This window comes from Oryctolagus cuniculus, chromosome 21 (genome assembly GCF_964237555.1).
Source record: "Oryctolagus cuniculus chromosome 21, mOryCun1.1, whole genome shotgun sequence".
Lineage (NCBI taxonomy): Eukaryota > Metazoa > Chordata > Mammalia > Lagomorpha > Leporidae > Oryctolagus > Oryctolagus cuniculus.
The window spans coordinates 6,459,990-6,482,559 of record NC_091452.1 but is presented as its reverse complement, the minus strand read 5'-3'; the positions used below and the strand labels follow the sequence as shown (position 1 = coordinate 6,482,559).

General features: G+C 51.5%; 1 protein-coding gene across 2 annotated transcripts; it reads left to right on the top strand.

Annotated features, from left to right (window-relative positions):
* The first annotated feature begins 464 nt into the window (after positions 1–464).
* Positions 465–21,527, top strand: DENR (density regulated re-initiation and release factor). Of its 2 annotated transcripts, XM_002722728.5 has the most exons (8): positions 586–614; positions 1,165–1,279; positions 13,292–13,311; positions 14,665–14,749; positions 16,696–16,779; positions 20,043–20,159; positions 20,978–21,117; positions 21,228–21,527. In XM_002722728.5, the coding sequence occupies exons 2-8, from the start codon at positions 1,174–1,176 to the stop codon at positions 21,270–21,272; spliced, it is 597 nt and encodes a 198-aa protein (XP_002722774.1). In that variant the 5' UTR covers positions 586–614; positions 1,165–1,173; the 3' UTR covers positions 21,273–21,527. The 2 variants fall into 2 exon arrangements, with proteins under 2 accessions (XP_069922222.1, XP_002722774.1); XM_070066121.1 differs by lacking the exon at positions 13,292–13,311 and having other exon boundaries at positions 465–614.
* Positions 21,528–22,570: the final 1,043 nt, after the last annotated feature.

Here is a 22,570-nt window from a genome sequence, read left to right as displayed (position 1 = left end):
GGCTGGCTAGGGATTGGAAGGATCCTCCCCAAACGCACAAGTGCACAGAAGCAAGGAGTACCGAGACGGGAGAGACGGAGCCCAGCTCCGGGAGGCGAGACGGCGGCGAGGAAAAACCCGGTTTACAGAGCTCCGGGAAATGGCGCTGAAGAGAAACCAACCGCCTCAATCATCTGCAAGCCCCGGGGAGTGACTGATCCAGCAGGGCGGAGGTCGCTCAGGGCTCCAAGAGGTTCCCCAGACACCGGGCAGGGCTCCCCGGGCACCTTAACAGGAGCCACTTCGCACGCAGGTGCGCGTCCGGCGCCCGCGACCCAGCGGCTGGCGCGTGCAGCGAGCGCCGCCTACTGGCCGCTCGGCTCTCGGCTGCTCGGCCCCGCCCCCAGAGGTGGAAGGCGCATGCTCTCTGCCTTCGCCCCGCCCCCTCCTCCAGGCTTCTCGCGACATCCGCCCAGCGGCGGCCCGAGTCTCGCGGTAAAAGCTGGTTGTCTCGCGGGACGCGCCTGGCCCACGGGCTCTCGGGCGGCCCTGGCCGGGGAAGAGGAGTTGCATGTGTCGCTTCAGCTGGCGGTAGCGGCGGGAGCGGAGGCGGCGGGGCCTGTGCGACCGCCCGGGTAACGACCCCTCGCGCCTCCCCGGCGTCCCAGGAGCTCGTAGAGAGCGTGGGCGGAGCCGAGGCGCTGCCCGGAGGCTGGGGGCCGGGCCGGGCCGGGGGCGTCTCCCGCACCCCCGCCCTCGGGGCCCCTCTGCCGACCCCGGAGTCGCCCCGTCGCCCCGGACCGGGCGGCCCTCGTCGCCCTCGTGCCCCTAGTGCGGCCGCCGTGCTCTCCCCTCATCCTCGGGCTCGGGCCACCCCGCCCCCTGCCATGCCCTCGCCTCCGCGCCCCTCCCCGGCCGTTGGCCGCCCCCCGCCCTGCGTTCGGGGCCCCCCGGGGGCCTCTGGGTGCCTTCCCGCTTCCCCTCCCAGCCCCTCGCCGTCTCCCGGGGCCGCCGTCGCCGGCTCTGGCCGGTGGCCCCCGGTCCTTGCTGTGCACTTGCTCGCGTGCCGGCCGGGCGGATGCGGGGCGCCCGACGCTGCCAGCTCACGGAGCTCGGGGTGGGCGCTGCTGCTCCGTTGGGGTCTTGGGCGGAAAGGTGAAGGTGTGTCCCTGTCTCCGCCCGCAGGTTTGTGAAATGGCTTCTGACGTTTCCGAATGCAGCGGTGCTGACTGCAAGGGGGACCCTCGGAACAGTGCCAAGTTAGATGCGGGCTACCCACTCCGCGTGCTCTACTGTGGAGGCAAGTGTGGGGCTGGCTTCTGCCATTTTTTTTTTTTTCCAAACTCATTGTAATAGTTAAACATTGGACCCTACTGAGCTTTTTCTGCGTCTCTCTGATTTTTGTTTTTTCATTGTCTTCTTACTTGAAAGGCAGAGAGAGGTTTTCCGTGCGCTGGTTCACTCCCCAGATCCAGGTTTCTCATGTGGGCGGCAGGGACCCAAGAGCTTGAGGCATCACCCGCCGCCTCCCATGGCCTTAGCAGAAGCTGAATCGGAAGTGGAGGCGCCGGGACTAGAACCTGGCGCCCCAGGATGGGGTGTGGGCGGCCCACCTTCCCCCTCCGCTTGTGGTCTTTTCCTGTTACTTGGTGAACCCCTGCAGAGGAGGAGGCGTGGGTTAGCGGATTTTCCCAGCCTGTGTGACCTGGGTCTGGTTCCAGGCCTGCAGGGGGATCCAGACGCGTGGGTCATTCCCTCATTCCGACTTTGGGCTCTCGTCTCGCTGTTGACGGGGCTCCGTGGAAGAGGAGATGGGGAGAGTGCCCCAGTGGAAGGGACGGTGGAGAGGCGTGCGGCCCATCGGGAGAGACGGGCAGCTTTGAGTTAGCACGGTGTGGTGTGTGCGTCGTCAGTTAAGGAGTGCGAGGTGAGGGCAGTCTTGGGAAGTCTTCCCGGCCTGGGTAACGCACGGCTGAGAGTCAGTGTTTTCCCTCCGAGGACCTCCTCGTCTTTGTCGTCGTTGTTTTAGATTTGCTGATTTATTTATTCGAAAGGAAGAGCAACAGAGAGATCGTCCCCCTGCTGGGTTACCCTGCAGATGTCCACAATGCCAGGTCTAGGCCAGACCACCAGAGCCAGGAACTCCAGCCGGGTCTCCCACTCGTGTGGCAGGGGTCGAGTGCTTGAACTTCCACTATCTTCTGAGGCACATTAGCAGGAAGCTGGACCAGAAGTGGAGCAGCCGGGACTTGAGCGGGCGTGCTGAGATGGGTTGCCAGTGTTGAGAGCAGTGGTCAATCTGCTGTGCCACAATGCCCATCCCTCCTCTTTTTTTTTTTTTTTTTTTTTTTTAAGGATTGATTTATTTGAAAGGCAGAGTTACGGGGGTGTGGGTGGGGGGAGAGAGAGAGAAATCTTACATATGCTCGTTCACTCCCCAAGTGGCTGCAATGGCTGGTCCTGGTCCAGGCCAAAGCCAGGAGCCTGGAACTCTGTCCAGGTCCCCCACATGGGTGGCAAGGGCTCAGACACTCGGGCACTCGGCCATCTTCCACTGCTTTCCCAGGCACAATAGCAGTGAGCTGGATCGGAAGCTGAGCAGCCAGGACTTGCACTGTCACTCGTGGAATGCCGTTGTCACAGGTGGCAGCTTATCCTGTTGTGACACGGTGCCAGCCTCAAAGTTCCTATTTTTTTGCACCAAATAAACTTATTTTTAAATTCTGTCCTTTTGTGAACTTTTTGTTTTCAAGATGATTGATTGATTTGAAAGGCAGAATGACGGAGATTGTCCATTGGTTGGTTTATTCCCCAAATGGCTGCAACAGCCAGGGCTGGGCCAGGCAGAACCAGGAACCAGGAACTCCCCCGGGGACACCTACCGCTGCCTGTCAGGTGCTTTAGTAGAAACCTGGACTGGAAGCAAAGCAGCTGGCACTCAGACCAGCGTTCAGAAATGGGATGCTGTGTTGCCGGCCGCGGCCCACCCTGCCGCACCACGGTGCCAGCCCCTTTGTGAACTTTCTGAAGTTGTGTAAGCGAGGATTCAGGAAAGGGAGGGATCTTTGTTAAAAGGTAGTAGAACGTTTTCAAGGAAGTGGAGCTTGACTTAATCTGCAGACCAGGGTGGGACGACACTGAGGAATATGTGAGTTTAAACCCTGGCCTGGTGGTGGCCAGTCTCATCCATGAAATGGGGAGAGCAGTGGGGCCTGCCTCAGCTGGGAGGTGCATTATAGTGCCTTGGGCAGAAAATACCAATGATGAGGGAAGACTAGTGCATTGCATTTTGGAGGAGGGAGAACCCACAAACTGAAAGGCCAGTGCAGAAATGTAGGTTTGAGGTAAGTGAGTGCTTTGGTTAGCGTGGGAGCCGTGCAAGAGGAAATGAAGGGGTTAATCACAGAAAAGACAGAAGGGAGAAAGGTTCAGTAGATTCAGTCCATGTTTTAGAAAAATGCATGTTTATTTATTTGAAAAGAGTTGCAGAGAGGCAGAGAGAGAGGTCTTCCATCTGCTGGTTCACCCCTCAAATGGCTGCAGTGGGCAGAGCTGGGCCCGTCCGGAGCCAGGAGCCAGGAGCTTCTGGGTCTCCCACGCAGGCACAGGGGCCCAAGGAGTTGGGCCATCTTCTGCTTTCCCAGGCCATAACAGAGAGCTGGATCAGAAGAGGAGCAGCCAGGTCTCGAACTGGCGCCCATATTGGATGCTGGCACTGCAGGTGGTGGCTTTACTCGCTACGCCGCAGCGCCAGCCCCTGGATTCCATATTTGTAAAGTGGAAGGGTTGAAAGCAGGAGATCACCCCTACAGGTGAGGACACTGGGAGGATTGGATTTGGAGATGGACGGTGGGCTCATTTTCCAGTTACGTGGATTTGCGTCTCTGCAGATGGAAGAATACACGCACGTTATAGACGGGGAGTAAGTATCTGGGTTCTTAGCCGTAGAGGTGGTCGTTTGGGAATACGTGAGCGTTTCTCAGTCAAGGAGAGAGAAGGGCGGAAAGAGCCCTGGGTGTGCTTGGAGTGGGGTGAGCTGGGTGGAGTCTGTGGCCGGGTGGAGGGGTTGCTTAGTTGACGAGAGGTTAGGAAGCTTGGTGGGAATGTCTGCCTCTGGTAATCCCCCCCCCCCCAGTAATTATGAGGTAAAACTAAGGGTGCAGGAAAAACTGGTCCAAGATGCCAGAATACAGATTCTATTAGGCATCTGTATGATGGCTACTACGGGAGAACGTTCTCTTTAAAGATTCGTTGTATTTACTTGAAAGAGTGGTGGAGAGAGTGACAGAGGCACTGGGCTGCGCTCCACTGCTTTCCCAGGGGCATCAGGCAGCTCAGCTGGAAGCCGGGAGCGGGACTCCGGCATCAGAGGTGACCACCACAGCACGGCCCAGGAAACAGCATTTTCCACTTGACAGCCGCTGTGAGTAAAGGGTGAGACCTTCCTGTGTCAGTGCACGAGGACTGGGAAGTGGAGGTGGTTGAGGGGTCACGTCTGTCTAGGGAGCACCGTCCAGTACAACGCAGGCTTCCACTTGGTGTTAGGTTTACTTGAACAGCCAGTAATGGAGCTGGGTTTAGATTTGCCTTTTATTTTCCCTCTGACATTACCATTTTCTAAAGATGGTGGCCTTCGTTAACTAGCTTGCTAAGAAAACATGATGGCCTTGTTACTGGGATGCACACCACAGTGAATCAGCAGTTTGCAGTGTCAGGTTTTCTGAGTCCCTTTGATGCAGGCGGTCCTGGGCTAAGTTGTGTGGTCAAATACGCGCGGTGAGACTGTCCTGCGCTTCCTGTCAGTGCAGCTCACACGGGGTAGGTACCGGCGAGGGCTGGAGGGAAGAGGCAGGTAGGGGGCTGGTGTTGTGGCGTAGCAGGTAAAGCTGCCACCTGTGAAGCTGGCACCCCATGTGGGTGCTGGTTCAAGTCCTGGCTGCTCCTCTTCTGATCCAGTTCCCCGCTAATGGCCTGAGAAGGCAGCGGAAGATGGCCCAAGTGCTTGGGCTCCTGCACCCATGTGGGAGACCCAGGAAAGGCTCCTGGCTCCTGGCTTTGGTCTGGCCCAATCCTGGTAATTGTGGCCATTTGGGGAGTAAACCAATGAATGGAAGATTCCTCTCCCTCCACCCTCAGAACTCTGCCTTTCATATAAATAAAGTAAGTCTTTAAGAAAAAAAGATGCAGGCGAGATTGACAGCAGGGAGATGGGCAGTACAGGCCTGGGTGATTGGCTTCCGTGCCAGCACTGACAGGTAGTGGTTTCTGCCCGCTGTAGGGAGTCCGGGACTGCGTCACAGGTGCGTCAGAGGGCAGTAGCATTCAGGCAGGCATTGAAGGGCACAAGGACTCATGCTCAGACGAAGTAACCAGGAACGTGGGTGCAGCTGGGTTGCAATGAGGGCATTCTGAAGTAGAGGAGCAGGAACTGTACGGCCGTGTGGTTTGGGACCAGGTTAGCGAGATTTCGTTTGTTGGTGGTGCTAAGTCATTGGAGGTGTTAACAGAGAAGTGAGGTGGGATGAACCTGGAGCAGAGGAAAAGTTGAGGAAGGCAGGCTTACTGGCCAGGCCATAGGAAGACTTCAGGCGACATTAATGAAGCTTTAAGTGAGTGCTGTAATTAGGAAGCGTAGGTTGAGAAAGAGAGTCTGGTGGATAAACAGGACGAAGGATAAACAGGATAAAGCAGTGAATTAGATTTGAAGACTAGGGAGAAGGGAAAAATACATTTTATGAAAACTGGTGAAAGCATTTAGTATTCTTGGAGTGCTTCAAGAAGAGGGAAACCCTCAAACAGAAAACCTAACTGATGAAAGAGAGAAATAGAAGAGAAAATGACATATTCCTTGTCAATTCTACCTCCTCCTCTCCTTTCCCTCTTTAAAAAAAAAAAGATGCAAATTAAGACCGGCTCCGCTCCCAGCGAGAGGCTGAGTCGCATTGAGAGCAGCTTGGGTTCATTCGGAAAACGTCTCCTAAGCATGTGCGCTTTGCCAGGCACCGGGCTCGCTCTACGGGAGTGTGAGGCCTGATTGTCACAGCCTCACCCCGAGGTCAGACAGGCTAGCGTGTGAGCTGCAGTGTTCCACGTGTGTACTGCCGAGCTGACCTGACTACTGTGGGGTACAGAACCAGCTGGCTCTACTTGGGAGAACGGGAAAAAGGGACACTTTCTGAGTGGATTTTATGTTTTTGTATGTTATTTAAGTTTTATAGCATATAATACTCTTCTGCTTTTATTAAAGATAGGTTTCTGAATCATATGAGAGGTGGGGCCAGGATTAAAATCTGAGACAACAGCCATTACAGCATGAGGTGTCAGGAACCCGCACGGGGCCTGGAAGCATGGATGTCCCTCGGAGGGACAGCGTGGACGGAAGTCGCTGTGGCTGGAGCGCAGGTGGCAGCAGTTTGTGTGTAGGAGCAAGAAAGGACGTTTGGGAAGTTGTTCGTCCGGGAGTGATGGGACTGGCTGTCTTTTAGGACGACAGCTGTTTGGAAGGAAGGAGGTTCCTGAAATGGGTGAGACTGGCACAGACATCAGGTGGGAGCCCCTGGGCTATGAGGCGACTTACACTAGGGCTGTGGAACCAGGGTGAGACACGTTTTTGAGGACAAGTGAAAAGGACGTGAATGCACGTGGAGGGTGAACTGGAGATGGAGTTGAGATGGGCAGGTCCAGAACGAGCTCTCGGGCCCACAGGGCCTGTCGTAGCTGAAGTCGCGATTTCACTGAAGGGACTGGGTGTCGTCTCTTGTCTCCCATTTCCTCTTCCCTGTTCCCAAAATGCACTTCGAGTGCTGGTTGACCTTGTTTTCTCTGTCTTCTCATTCCATTCTGGCTTGGATTCCATTACAGGGATTCCAGGCGATTGACTTGGTGAAGGTTTGATGTACTGCCTGTGCCAGGCACACCACGCTGCACACAGGGGGATCAAAGCTTCAGGGAACTTTATGTGATCCTGGATGAATGTGGAATTGCAGCTGATCAGTGCCAGGAAGATAAGGGGCGTGATGGTCCAGTAGGGTGTGGTTGTGGATTTGCCCTAGTCCTGGGAGTCAGGGGTGCCAATCCGGGCGAGTAATGATTAAGTCAGATCTCTAGGATGAGTAGGTTGTTTGTTTGTTTGTTTTGTTTTAAGGTGTATTTTACTTTTTTTTGAAAGGCACAGTGACAGAAAAGGAGAGACAGAGATCTTTGATCTGCTGCTTCCTTCCCTAAATGACTGGGACTGGACCAGGCTGAAGCCAGGAGCCCAGAATTCCATCCAGGTCTTTCACGTGGCAGGTACTTGGGCCATCATGTGCTGCTTTCCCAAGTCTTCTGCTGCTTTCCCAGTGCATTTCCCAGGCAGAGAATTGGATCGGAAGGGGAGTAATTGGGACTGCAACTGGCTGGCTGATGTGGAATGCCAGCATCATGAATGCTGACTTAAGGCTTAACCTACTGTGCCATAGTGCTGGCCCCTGATGGGTTGTTAAGCCAGGTGAAGTGGGAAGGAACACATGCGGGGTCCCTGTGGCCACAGGGAGTGTATTTAGCTGAAAGACAGAAGGAAGACAATCTGGCTAGGCAGTGGCTGACAGCAGGAGGAGTGGTAGAATGAAGATGGAGATTGTAGGAGCCAGGCTAGCAGACTTTCCTTTTTTCTTTAAAGATTGATTGATTGATTTGAGAGAGGGACAGAGTGAGAGAGCTCTAAAAAAGAGAGAGCGAGGCCGGTGCTGTGGCTCACTAAGCTAATCCTCCACCTTGCGGCGCTGGCACACCGGGTTCTAGTCCCGGTCGGGGCGCTGGATTCTGACCTGGTTGCTCCTCTTCCAGTCCAGCTCTCTGCTGTGGCCTGGGAGGGCAGTGGAGGATGGTCCAAGTGCTTGGGCCCTGCACCCCATGGGAGACCAGGATAAGCAGCTGGCTCCTGCCATCGGATCAGCGCGGTGCACCGGCCACAGCACACCGGCCGTGGCAGCCATTGGAGGGTGAACCAACGGCAAAGGAAGACCTTTCTCTCTGTCTCTCTCTCTCACTGTCCACTCTGCCTGTCAAAAAAAAAAAAAAAAAAAAAAAAAAGAGAGAGCGAGCTTCCATCTACTGGTTCACTCCCCAGATGGCCACAGTGGCCAGCATTGGCAGACTGAAGCCAGGATCCAAGAGCTTCCAGGTCCCAGGTGGGCAGCAGGGGCCCAAGCAGTCGGTCCGTCTTCCGCTGTTTTTCCCAGGCCATCATCAGAGAGCTGACTTGGAAGTCGAGCAGCCAGCACTCGATCAGTGCCCGCATGGAATGCTGGCATCACAGGTGGCAGCGTTACCTGCTGCACCACACACTGGCACTGCAGTTTTGCCGAGGCCAGCAGACTTCTGTAGGCCATGTTGACTTATTTTGGTCTTTAGTCACCCTAAGAGCCTGCAGGCTTCTAATATGCAGGTCGGCAGTCAGATTTGCATTTTGGAAAGTTCATCGTATGAGCAGTGTGTTTGGCGGGAGACCTGTGTAGAAATTTTGGCAGTGCTCCAGGGAGACACTTGGGTGGAGAAAATGAGGCTGAGGATGGGAGAGGGAATTAGAAAATGGATCCATTATCAGGGATGGAGAAGGAAGGGTAGAGCTTCTGTTTTGTGTGACAGAGGGTGAGTCTTCCTGCAGGCTAGGTGGATGATGACAGCATGTAGGGTGAGCTGGTTTCTCTGACATTCTCAGAAGGAGGAGTGCAAGAACACGTTTAGGCCAGTGCTAAGGAGTGCTGGGGACAGCTGTGAGAAGAGGATGTCTCCAGATTGAGTAGATCCGTGGCTCTAATCTGGAAGGGACTCAAGACTCCGTGCGTGGTAGCCAGTGGAGCATTACTGAAAAGTTCCTGGAGTGTCTAAGAATCTATGCCTGGGCCGGCGCCATTGCTCACTTGGCTAATCCTCTGCCTGCGGCACTGACACCCCGGGTTCTAGTCCCGGTTGGGGCGCCGGATTCTGACCTGGTTGCTCCTCTTCCAGTCCAGCTCTCTGCTGTGGCCTGGGAGGGCAGTGGAGGATGGTCCAAGTGCTTGGGCGCTGCACCTGCATGGGAGATCAGGAGGAAACACCTGGCTCCTGGCTTCGGATTGGCGCAGTGCACCAGCCATAACGCACCGGCCATAGTGGCCACTTGGGGGGTGAACCAATGGAAAAAGGGAAACCTTTCTCTCTCTCTCTCTCTCTCTCACTGTCTAACTCTGCCTGTCAAAAAAAAAAAAAAAAAAAAAAAAGAAAGAAAAGGTAGTTTCTCCTTTGCAAATAGTAAGCTGTCAATGGAAGAAATTGAGGTTTTTTTTTTTTGTTTTTGTTTTTCCCCAAAGAAACCGTTTATTTAAGAAATACAGATTTCATAAGTACAACTTTAGGAATATAGTGATTCTTCCCACTGTACCCACCCTCGCACCCCTCATCCTCCTCCCTCTCCCATTCTCGGTCCCATTCTCCATTAAGATTTATTTTCAGGCTGGCGCTGGGGCTCAATAGGCTAATCATCTGCCTGTGGTGCCGGCACCCCGGGTTCTAGTCCCGGTTGGGGCGCCGGATTCTGTACCGGTTGCTCCTTTTCAGTCCAGCTCTCTGCTATGGCCCGGGAGTGCAGTGGACGATGGCCCAAGTGCTTGGGCCCTGCACCTGCATGGGAGACCAGGAGAAGCACCTGGCTCCTGGCTTTGGATCAGTGCGGTGCGCCAGCCGCAGTGGCCATTGGGGGGTGAACCAACGGAAAAGGAAGACCTTTCTCTCTCTCTCTCTCTCTCTCACTGTCCACTCTGCCTGTCCAAAAAAAAAAAAATTCATTTTCAGCTAACTTTATACACAGAAGACCATCTCTATACTTAAAGTAATGATTTCAGCGATTTGTGTGCACATGCGTATACACACACACACACACACACACAAACTGAGAAGTAGTTTTACGGTTAATGCTCATAATACAACTCATTGAGGACAGAGGTCCTGCATGGGAAGTAAGTGCACAGTGACTCCTCTTTTTAATTTAACAATTAACACTCTTACATATGACATCAGTGATCACCTGAGGCTTTTGACATGAGCTCTGGAAACCTCTTGAATGCATAATCTCCATTAGTATTTAGACAAGGCCATAAGCAAAATGGAAGTTCTCTCCTCCCTTTAGAGAAAAATACATCTTTGATGGCCACCTCTTTCCACTGGAGTCTCACTCACAGAGATCCTTCATGTAGGTCATTTCTTGCCATTCTTTCTTGGCTTTCCATGCCTGAGGTGCTGTCATGGGCTTTTCAGCCAGACCAGAATGCCTTAAGGGCTGATTCTGAGGTCAGAGTGCTATTTAAAGTGATTGTCATTCTATGAGTCTGCTGTGTGGACTGCTTCCCATGCTGGAACATTCTCTTCTTTTTAATTCTATCTATTATTGCCGGACACTTGATCTTATTTATATGATCCCTTTAACACTTAATCCTATCCATATGATCACTTTAACTCTTAGATGGCATTTTGGATTTGGGGTCCCATGGCAAGTTTTTAAACTGTACCCTTAGAAGTAAGTCTGTAGGAAAGTATGCAGAACTGCACAGCTTTACAGTCACAACTTCTCCTCCCTCTCTCATTTCTACTCTTATTTTCTACTGAGATCAACTTCAGTTGTCTGTATACATATATGATTAACTATGTCAAGTAAAGAGTTCAACAAATAGTGTGAAGAAGGAAAAACTGTTTGACAGTTGAGACAAGGGGCTATCAGAGTACCTGATAATAAATGCACAATCTGTGGTAATTGCTGTTGGTGATGATGGTGTCACACCCCCTCTCCCTCAGAAGTCTCAAGATGGGGACTGGCGTTCTGGTACAGTGAGTTAAACACTGTGACACTGGCATCCCAGAAGTGCCAGGTTGAGGCCTGGCTGCTCTGCCGTTGATCTAGCTTTAGGCAGTGAAGGATGGCCCAAGTGCTTGGGCCCCTGCCCCTTGTGGGAGACCTGCATAGAGCTTCTGCCTCTTGTCTTCAGCCTGGCGGCCATTTTGGGGGGTGGACCAGCAGATGCAGGATCTCTCATTTTTTTGTCTCTGTCACTTTGCTTTTCAAATAAACAATCTAAAAGAAAGAGATCTTAAGCTATTGTGCAAAGTGAACTACTCATTATTAGCTGTAACAAATGAAAACAGGTGGGGCCAGTGTTGTGGCATAGAGGGTAAAGCTACTGCTTGTGATGCTGCATCCCCTATGGGTGCTGGTTCGGGTCCTGGCTGCTTCCCTGCTAATGGCCTGGGAAAAGCAGCAGAGGATGACCCAAGCGCTTGGGCCGCTGCTAAGACCCAGCGGAAACTCCTGGCTCCTGGCTGGCCCAGCACTGGCTGATATGACCATCTGGGGAGTGAACCAGCAGATGGACGCTCTCTCTCTGTCTCTCCCTCTCTCTCTGTGACTCTGGCTTTCAAATAAATAATAAAGAAACAAAACAAAATAAGCAGTCAGCCCAGTAGTGGGATTATAAGTAGGTGGGGAAGCTACCTGAGTTCCTGCAGTCCATAGCTGATGCAGGCCCTGCAGTGACAGAATTGAACCAAAGTCCCTGCCAGCTTTGCAGCGAGGTCTTGCTCACATGAAAGAGGAGGAAAGGGAAAGTGTGCTCCAGAGAGATGATGGCAGTGTGCTGGCGTCAGTGAGTGTGTGCAGAGATGGCAGTGTGCTGACGTCTGTAAGTGTGCGCAGAGAGATGGAGTGTGCTGGCGTCAGTGAGTGTGCGCAGAGATGGCAGTGTGCTGACGTCTGTAAGTGTGCGCAGAGAGATGGCAGTGTGCTGACGTCTGTGAGTGTGCGCAGAGAGATGGCAGTGTGCTGCTGTCTGTGAGTGTGCGCAAAGAGATGGCGGCAGTGTGCTGGCGTCAGTGAGTGTGCGCAGAGAGATGGCAGTGTGCTGCTGTCTGTGAGTGTGCACAGAGAGATGGAGGCAGTGTGCCGCTGACGTCTGTGAGTGTGCGCAGAGAGATGGCAGTGTGCTGACGTCTGTGAGTGTGCGCAGAGAGATGGCAGTGTGCTGACGTCTGTGAGTGTGCACAGAGAGATGGAGGCAGTGTGCCGCTGACGTCTGTGAGTGTGCGCAGAGAGATGGCAGTGTGCTGACGTCTGTGAGTGTGCGCAGAGAGATGGCAGTGTGCTGACGTCTGTGAGTGTGCGCAGAGAGATGGCAGTGTGCTGACGTCTGTGAGTGTGCGCAGAGAGATGGAGTGTGCTGACGTCTGTGAGTGTGCGCAGAGAGATGGAGTGTGGTGACGTCTGTGAGTGTGCGCAGAGAGATGGAGTGTGCTGGCGTCAGTGAGTGTGCGCAGAGAGATGGCAGTGTGCTGACGTCTGTGAGTGTGCACAGAGAGATGGAGGCAGTGTGCCGCTGACGTCTGTGAGTGTGCACAGAGAGGTGTCAGTGTGCTGGTGTCAGTGAGTGTGCGCAGAGAGATGGCAGTGTGCTGACGTCTGTGAGTGTGCACAGAGAGATGGAGGCAGTGTGCCGCTGACGTCTGTGAGTGTGCGCAGAGAGGTGTCAGTGTGCTGGTGTCAGTGAGTGTGCACAGAGAGATGGCAGTGTGCTGACGTCTGTGAGTGTGCGCAGAGAGATGGAGTGTGCTGGCGTCAGTGAGTGTGCACAGAGAGATGGCAGTGTGCTGGCGTCAGTGAGTGTGCGCAGAGAGATGGCAGTGTGCTGGCGTCTGTGAGTGCGCAGAGAGATGGAGTGTGCTGACGTCTGTGAGTGTGCGCAGAGAGATGGCGGCAGTGTGCTGCTGACGTCTGAGTGTGCGCAGAGAGATGGAGTGTGCTGACGTCTGTGAGTGTGCGCAGAGAGATGGCGGCAGTGTGCTGCTGACGTCTGAGTGTGCGCAGAGAGATGGCAGTGTGCTGACGTCTGTGAGTGTGCACAGAGAGATGGCAGTGTGCTGACGTCTGTGAATGTCTCCAAATGGAAAGCGGTGGCTGTGTCAGGAAAGGAATAGAGAGAGATAACTGGCTCCACTGGACCTTGTTGTGTGAAGAATTGTTTCCATGTTAGCTTAGTTTCAGACCTGCTGAAAGAGTTATGGTGTGGCCATGGTAGGTGTACGATAGTATAGTTTGATGTTCCATCAACTGCCAAAGACAAAGAAGAAATCAAGATGGTGTCATCTCAAGCAACCATGTACCTCTTACCTCAAACCTTGAAGAGCAGCATTTGCATAGTGGTACAGAAAAATGACCAGAAAAATGAGCAATGAAGTGTTTGTTAAATAGAAAAGGAACGGCGAGCCCGTTGGTGTGTCTGACGTTTCCATCTTCTTCTCTCCTCCCCAGTGTGTTCATTACCAACAGAGGTAAGTGATTTTGTTCTCGTTTTTTAACCTATGCATTTGAAGTCACCGTTGATTTTAAAGCTAGGTTAAGGCCGGCGCCGCGGCTCACTAGGCTAATCCTCCACCTAGCGGCGCCGGCACACCGGGTTCTAGTCCCGGTCGGGGCGCCGGATTCTGTCCCGGTTGCCCCTCTTCCAGGCCAGCCGTCTGCTGTGGCCAGGGAGTGCAGTGGAGGATGGCCCAGGTGCTTGGGCCCTGCACCCCATGGGAGACCAGGAAAAGCACCTGGCTCCTGGCTCCTGCCATCGGATCGGCGCGGTACGCCGGCCGCGGTGCGCCGGCCGCAGCGGCCATTGGGGGGTGAACCAACGGCAAAGGAAGACCTTTCTCTCTGTCTCTCTCTCACTGTCCACTCTGCCTGTCAAAAAAATAAAAAAAAAAAAAAATTAAAAAAAAGCTAGGTTAAGAGCTTATGAAGCATTTTCTATTATTAGATTTAAAGTTTCAACTTTCTATAATTTTAGAATATTTTTCTGGTCTTAAAATTTCATTCCTTTGGCCAGCGCCGCGGCTCACTAGGCTAATCCTCCGCTTTGCGGCACTGGCACACTGGGTTCTAGTCCCGGTCGGGGCGCCGGAGTCTGTCCCGGTTGCCCCTCTTCCAGGCCAGCTCTCTGCTGTAGCCAGGGAGTGCAGTGGAAGATGGCCCAGGTGCTTGGGCCCTGCACCCCATGGGAGACCAGGAGAAGTACCTGGCTCCTGCCATCGGATCAGCGCGGTGTGCCAGCCACAGTGCGCCGGCCGCGGCGGCCATTGGAGGGTGAACCAACGGCAAAGGAAGACCTTTCTCTCTGTCTCTCTCACTGTCCACTCTGCCTGTCCAAAAAAAAAAATTTTTTTTTTCATTCCTTTGGACTTTGAGTTACACATGAACATCTTTTTCATTTGGCTGCACATTTTGGATTTTTGTATGAAACTTGTGAATAGTCAGCTAAGAAGACAAGAGTGACCTTAAAGCCAGAATTCAGATGTCCAGGTAGAGGAAAGAAATAGCAGTATAAATTACGTGTAAGACTTGGGAAGTCAGTCTTACGTACCTAAAGCGAGAACGAGATGTTCTGTTTTTAATTTTTCCTCGTTTTCTTGTGTCTGATGGAGAAGCCAGTTGCGCAGGGAAGAGGTGCCTAACCCTTTCTACCTTGTACTTACCTTGGGGGTTTCCTGGTTGGGTACAGACTGCCTGTACGTAAGGAGGCAGGTGGCTGTGGTTGGTTTTATCGTTCTTTATATAGCAAGTATAAAAAATGATTTTTAATTAAATATGTTGGTTGCAAATGCTCTGTTGTGACTGACTTTGTTCTTTGTCCCTCCCAGTACTGTGAATATATGCCGGATGTTGCTAAATGCAGACAGTGGTTAGAGAAGAATTTTCCAAATGAATTTGCAAAACTTACCGTAGGTATGGACATTTTCTTTCTCCTGGAACTTGTGTACCGGAAGCAGATGTGTGGATGGCATGATTCACAGATTTGAAAGTCCTCCTTGGGTAGGGTGTTAGAGAATGGCAGTAATTATAAAACTGCAAGTTCTCCCAGACCAGATGGGGCTAAGACTCAGCTTTCTATGTGAAGTGAATGGCTCAGGGACACGTGTGTGTCCCGCCTCTCTGTGCGCACACTGCGCACCACACACTCTGGTTCTGAGGATAAAGCAGTCAGAGCCCCTCCTGCTCTCAGGGGAGGTGCTTCCTAGAGGAGGCCACAGGTGAGCACAGCAGTGTGTAGGGAGTGCTGACAGGAACAAAGAGAAGATTTATTGGGAGGGAATTTGAAACGTCAGCATTCTAGGCAGCAAACACAGACAGTGTAAAGGCCTTGAGGCAGACTCACTCTGGTGCGATCAGGAAGCAGCAAAGACACCTCTGTGTCTGGAGCTAATCAAAGCAGGAGAGTTGGATATGGAATCAGGCAGTGGAGGACCGAAAAAAATTTTCTTTTTGGGGGCCGACACCGTGGCGCACTAGGTTAATCCTCCGCCTATTGTGCCGGCATCCCATATGGGTGCCAGTTCTAGTCCTGGTTGCTCTTCTTCCAGTCCAGCTCTCTGCTGTGGCCTGGGAAAGCAATGAGGATTGCCCGGGTGTTTGGGCCCCTGCTTTGGATTGGCATAGCTCTGGCCGTTGTGGCCATTTGAGGAATGAACCAGTGGAAGGAAGAGCTTTCTGTCTCTCTCTCTCTCTCTCACTGTCTGTAACTCTGCCTGTCAAATAAATTTAAAAAAAAAAATTTATTTTTTTCAAGGCAGAGAAATAGATCTTCTACCCTCTGGTTCACTTCCCAAATGACCAGGGCTGGGCCATCCCAAAGCCTGAAGCCCAGGAATTCCATACTGGGCTTGCATGCTTGGATCATCCTCTGCTGCCTTCCCAGGCACATGAGTAGGGAGCTGGATTGGAAGCGGAGAGCCAGAACTCAAACTGGCGCTCTCATACGGGGTGCTGGTCTCAAGTGATGGCTACACCTGCTGTACCACAGAGTAGGCCCCAAGGACCACATCTTGTGAGGAGGACCTTGTAGATCAAGTCTTAACTTTGACTTTGAGTGAGCTGAGGCTCTACTAGAGGGATTTGAGCAGAGAAAGATGACTTCTGGCTCGTGTTCCAACAGCGTCACTTTGCTGTGCTGAGAATGGACTGAGGGGAGCCGGTTCTGTGGCACAGCAGTGAAGCCGCTGCCTGTGATGCTGGCATCCCACGTGGGCACTGGTTCAAGTTTCACATGGTGAGGGTGGGCGTTGCGGTACAGCAGGTTAACCCCGTCTATGCTGGAACGCCTGGGCCCAGCTCAGGCCTCCGCCTCTGACCCAGCTTTCTGCTGATGTACACCCTGGGAGGCAGCAGGTGGGATGGCTCAGGCATTTGGGTCCCTGCGACCCATGTGGGGACCTGGATGGAGCTCCTGGCTTTGGCCTGGCCCAGTTGTGACTATGGCAGGCATTTGGAAGTGAACCAGAGGATGGAAGATCTGTCTCTTTTTCAAAATAAAAACACATTAAAACAAACAAAACACAGCTTTGTCCTCTAGATGGAATTCAGAAAAGCAAAGGTTAAGAAAAAAGTTTAGTATTAGTGTTGTATGTGCCTCTCATTTGGTTTAAAAAAAAAAAAAAACACTGATCCTCCCATATCAGAGACATTGTTTTCTCTCTTTTCGTTACTTACGGTGACTTCAGAATGAGGTTTGAGTAGGGATCTGACAAAAATGATCATCTGCTGTGCAGTCTCCAGGCTCACTTGGTGGTTACAATGCCTTGTTGTACGTGAAATCGTGCTTTCTTTAATGTAAGTGTGAAATGATGTTGATGCTTTTAAATTTCATTTTCATTTTTTTAATTTCGTTTTTCTAGAAAATTCACCCAAACAAGAGGCAGGAATCACTGAGGGTCAAGGAACAGCAGGGGAAGAAGAGGAGAAGAAAAAACAAAAGAGAGGTAAACCCTGAATCCACGTTCTGTTTGTACACCTTCCCTCTGGTGGGAGGTAGCAGTCATTAAAAGGGCTCCCAGAGTGAGTGACAGCTGCCTGTTCCTTAGTTCCGTGTGTATCATTCAGAGGGTGAAAATCACTTCTCAGGATCGTAACTGGATGTAGTATGACTTGGGCTTTATGAGCACATTGTATGTAAGAAAACATGCTTGTTTGCCCTGGATGTATGTAAAAGCAAGCAGCTTGCTAAAATGCCTGCGTGTTGTATGTAAGTGGGGTGAGGACGTTCCTGTCAGCGTGTTGTACTAAGTGGAGTGAGGACGTTCCTGTCAGCGTGTTGTATGTAAGTGGGGTGAGGACGTTCCTGTCAGCGTGTTGTAGGTAAGTGGAGTGAGGACATTCCTGTCAGCGTGTTGTACTAAGTGGGGTGAGGACGTTCCTGTCAGTGTGTTGTACTAAGTGGGGTGAGGACGTTCCTGTCAGCGTGTTGTAGGTAAGTGGAGTGAGGACGTTCCTGTCAGCGTGTTGTACTAAGTGGGGTGAGGACGTTCCTGTCAGCGTGTTGTACTAAGTGGAGTGAGGACGTTCCTGTCAGTGTGTTGTACTAAGTGGAGTGAGGACATTCCTGTCAGCGTGTTGTACTAAGTGGGGTGAGGACATTCCTGTCAGCGTGTTGTACTAAGTGGGGTGAGGACATTCCTGTCAGCGTGTTGTACTAAGTGGGGTGAGGACATTCCTGTCAGCGTGTTGTACTAAGTGGAGTGAGGACGTTCCTGTCAGTGTGTTGTACTAAGTGGGGTGAGGACGTTCCTGTCAGCGTGTTGTAGGTAAGTGGAGTGAGGACATTCCTGTCAGCGTGTTGTACTAAGTGGGGTGAGGACGTTCCTGTCAGTGTGTTGTACTAAGTGGGGTGAGGATGTTCTTGTCAGCGTGTTGTACTAAGTGGGGTGAGGACGTTCCTGTCAGCGTGTTGTAGGTAAGTGGAGTGAGGACGTTCCTGTCAGCGTGTTGTACTAAGTGGGGTGAGGACGTTCCTGTCAGCGTGTTGTACTAAGTGGGGTGAGGACGTTCCTGTCAGCGTGTTGTACTAAGTGGGGTGAGGACGTTCCTGTCAGCGTGTTGTACTAAGTGGGGTGAGGACGTTCCTGTCAGCGTGTTGTATGTAAGTGGGGTGAGGACGTTCCTGTCAGCGTGTTGTATGTAAGTGGGGTGAGGACGTTCCTGTCAGCGTGTTGTACTAAGTGGGGTGAGGACGTTCCTGTCAGCGTGTTGTACTAATGGAGTGAGGACGTTCCTGTCAGCGTGTTGTACTAAGTGGGGTGAGGACGTTCCTGTCAGCGTGTTGTACTAAGTGGGGTGAGGACATTCCTGTCAGTTTTTCCGCTCCTGCTGGTGCTCAGTTGGACACTTCGTTTTAAAGCTGCTCTGTGCACTTGTCTCTCCTCCTCCTCCAGCTAATTCCTCGGCCCTGGATCCCGGCCCTGCCTTTTTCCTCATTGATTATTTCCCCTGTGACTCAGATTAGCTTGCCGATATTTTGAGGACATCTTTAAAGAAAGATTTCAGGCATCTTTAAAGAAATAAAGATGAGGCCGGCGCTGCGGCTCACTAGGCTAATCCTCCACCTTGCGGCGCAGGCACCCCGGGTTCTAGTCCAGGTCAGGGCACCGGATTCTGTCCCGGTTGCCCCTCTTCCAGGCCAGCTCTCTGCTGTGGCCCGGGAGTGCAGTGGAGGATGGCCCAAGTGCTTGGGCCCTGCACCCCATGGGAGACCAGGAGAAGCACCTGGCTCCTGGCTCCTGCCTTTGGATCAGCGCGGTGCGCCGGCCGCGGCGGCCATTGGAGGGTGAACCAACGGCAAAAGGAAGACCTTTCTCTCTGTCTCTCTCTCTCACTGTCCACTCTGCCTGTCAAAAAATTTAAAAAAAAAAAAAATTTAAAAAAGAAAGAAACAAAGACGAATCTGACCCAAAGCCCCTTCTACCTTAAGCTTGCTCTCCTTCCCTAGCGGGACCTCTCGACGCCTGGACTCGCGGTCACCCTTGCTGCTCGCTCCTCGGCTGCCCCACCCCAGGCTGTCCGGGTGGGTCCCGGGGGCCCCGCGGTCGCTGGGGGAGAGGAGCCCTGGTGCGCTCTGCGCCTGTCGAGGTGCGGTGCTCCCTGGGCTCCTGCGTCACGGCTCCCCTCCTCTGCCAGCACCGCTCCCCAGGATTCTGTCACAGGCCCCCTGCATTCTCGCTCTGCGTGTTCTGGGTGATTGTCTCGTCCCTGATGTACCTGCAGATGCTCACAGCTGCACTCTGGACCTGCTGTCTGCTCTGCAAGTGTGTGGCCCCCAGACAGCGCCAGCGTAGCACATGCAGACCGAAGCTTGCAGGCCCCACTCAGCTTCTTCAGTCCCGTGTTTCTGTAGTGACCCCGTGACTTACCTGGTCGCTGGGCTGCAGCCTGAGCACCATCTTCGGTTCCCTCTCTTTCCCCCTTTAGTCCATTCTCCTCTCACTTACCTGGCCTCATTCCTCCCTTTGTCTTGTGCCTGGTGACGCTTACGTAGCCATTGCTTTGGTATAGATTTTGATGGGTGCAGGAGCCTTCTCGTGGGCCTTTCTGGTCAGGCCTTGTGTTCACAGATCCTGCACGCTGTGGTGACCTTGATGAAGCCTAGAGCTGGTTATTTCGTTCCTGCACGGTCTTTCAGGCCTTCTCTTCCGCAATAGGAAGTCCAGTGCCAGAACCTGATGTACCAGTCCCCGAATGCCTGGCGTCGGGATCTGCTCCGTGCCGTCAGCATCCTTCACTCCGCTGTGGTCTCTGAAAGCAGTGCCTTGTCCCTGTCCCCCTCGTTCTCGGGAGTGCCCTTTCTTCTCCAGTGCTAGTCTCCTCCTGGGTACTTCCTGTACTCTGGAAGCAGAGCAGTTGGCAGCTGGTACTCTGCAGGTCAGCGCGGTGCCGTGTTGTTGGATCCCGCTGTGGTGTGTGTCAGGTTGCCGTCACTGTTTAACTTTTGTCTCCTGCTGCTAGACTCTGGGTCCCAGGAGGGCCTGGTCTCCGGAGTCCTCAGCCCAAGGGTGCAGGGTGGCCCACAGAGTTCATTCAGGGGTTCCATGCTTGTGAGGGTTTTTTAATTTAATTTAATTTTTTTTTTTTTTTGTTATAAGAGAAAAGGAATGTGAACCTTCTGAAAATTAGAAATCAGCAGTTTAAACATTTAATATTATTTATGATTTTAAAAAATGATTAATGTTAAACTCTTTCTTATTAAATAAAGGTGGAAGAGGTCAAATAAAACAGAAGAAAAAGACAGTACCACAAAAGGTTACAATAGCCAAAATTCCCAGAGCAAAGAAGAAATATGTGACAAGAGTATGTGGTCTTGCAACTTTTGGTGAGTTCAGACTTAAGAATGTTTAAAATGTGTGAACTGTTGTTTCTCTCTCTCTCTCTCTGGCATTGTGAACACATCTCAGGTCTTTTTTGCTAAGAAGATACAAAATGAGATTTTGCATTTTAATGATAGTTTCAAAATCAGATTTTGGAGAAATGTAAAAATCTTTTGTAGGGGGGACAGATAACTTTCCCGTTTCTGAATTCCTGCTTGGGCACCTTGTTTGTGGATGAGGAGGGCTGGTGGGGTTCCCTGTGCCATCTCCCGGTGCTGTCCCTGTCCTCCGTGGGCCTGGTGGCAGAGGGCTGCAGGGTGGCTCTGGCAGTAGAAGGTGAGGGAAGCTGGAGGCAGCGTCTGAGCCCCTCAGCGCCTGGAGGCCTTGACCGAGTAGTGAGATGGGGGTGAGAGTGACAGCACAGGCTGAAGAGCAGTTCCTGGACCGCATTCATCGTGTGAAGGTCTAGTTCTCTGCTGTGTTTCTGTTTTGAAAGAATTTAGACCAAAGAACTTCATTCCTACTTGGCAGTGTGTAGGTAGTGCTAGGAATCAGTGTGTTCCTGGGTTTATTGTGGTCTTACTCTATAAGTCAGGAATAGTATACAGTATACTGTTTTCATGTACTGAGTTTTTATTTTAATTTGAGTTGCTAAGACCTGCTTCTGGAATTTGTAATTACTATTCTGGAAGGCATGTAAAACCCATTAACACCATCTGTTATGAATTTAAAATACTGATTTAATTTCAGAAGGACGCAATATCTTTGCATAATTCCAATTATAGTCTTGCTCTTTCTTTTAAAAAAAAAAAAAAACACACAGAAATTGACCTTAAGGAAGCACAAAGATTTTTTGCGCAGAAATTCTCCTGTGGTGCCTCAGTAACAGGGGAGGACGAGATCATCATTCAGGGAGACTTCACAGATGACATCATTGACGTCATTCAGGAAAAGTGGCCGGAGGTGAGTGTGTGGGACATGCGCGCCTGTGGAATTAAGTGTTTATAGCAGCTTGCTTCCATTGTTCCTGCTGGACACCACAGTCACAAAACCTAATAATTTGTGTTTTATAGGTGGATGATGACAGTATCGAAGATCTTGGAGAAGTGAAGAAGTGATTCTGAAACTTGTCTGTATTTAATGATCTGAACTGAGAATTGATCTGGCCAAAGGGAGAGAGGCCTTTTAATTTTAAAATCTATATATTTATCCTGCAGTGAGACTGTTGGCGACCTTCGTTCTCGGCATCTTCACTGTTCTGTACAAGGCTGCTTGTTTTTTTATTGCCAAAGTCTAATGAACAAGGGAGACCGTCATGCTCATGCATGGAATAGAATTAGTCACAATAAAACATTTTGGTCATTTGGTACTGACTTTTTCTCTTTAGCTTTTCATTTTTGGAGAAACACTGTAGACTTTGTGGGAAGCATCTCTGTTGATTATTTTACTTCACAGTAACATGTCTCCTGGCGTCCGTGGTGCGAGTTCTGAGGTGGCTGAGCCCTGTAGACTTGTGGTTGATTTGCCTTCATTTTGCCATGGCAGTCTGCTTGGCGGACATGACAGCATCCTCCTGGCAGGGACAGTTCACGCCGATCTGGAGATACCGTAAACCCTTTAAAGCCTTAGAGCGCGTGTGCTGACCCCTGCGCTGTGCTGAAGTAGTGATCGTCTTGCCTAAAGCTTAAGGGTCAGAGGGTTCGTCACAGAGTTATTCATAATGCCAGAAAACTGCAGGTGATAGCAAAGGAACAGTTGGGACATGGTTATGTAGTGGAATATTGCGTACATGTTTAAGAATCGTATTCTCCAGGAACACTGGATGTTTGATCATCTTGAGTGGGGACAGACCCCAAGTCCATGTTTGATCTTCCTTGTCGTTGTGCTGAGCGGAAGGCCACGCAGGAAGGCTGGAGTCCCTGCTCTCACTGCGTTGTGTGAGGAAGGTCCTCCTATTCACAGGAGCATGTGCCCGCCTCAGCGTGTAGTCTGAGAAACAGCCAGCGACGTGTCCTCTCGCAAGAGAAACCTGGGAAATTTTAAAAATGAATGCATTGGACGAATTTGAACTTAAAGTCAGGTGCTGCAGATTGGAGACTTGTGGTATTTTTAATTGCTGTAAACACCTTTAAGAAACTTAGAACCCATGAGCCCATTGTTATTACCATGCAAATAAAAATTTTGAATGGATTTTTTTAATAGTCTTAGAAAAAGATGTGTAATAAAGATGTAAGTTGTAAAATGAAAATCTGTGATAACTGAATTTTACCAAATACGAGTACTTAGTGAAGCAGACCTGTCCCGGATCTGGGAGATGTCCCTGTGCGGTGTGAAGATTCCTGTCTTCACAGTTCTGGCAGAGGTAGTTTTAGTCCATAGGTAGCCAGCAGTGGCTGTTACTACAGGAAAAAGCAGG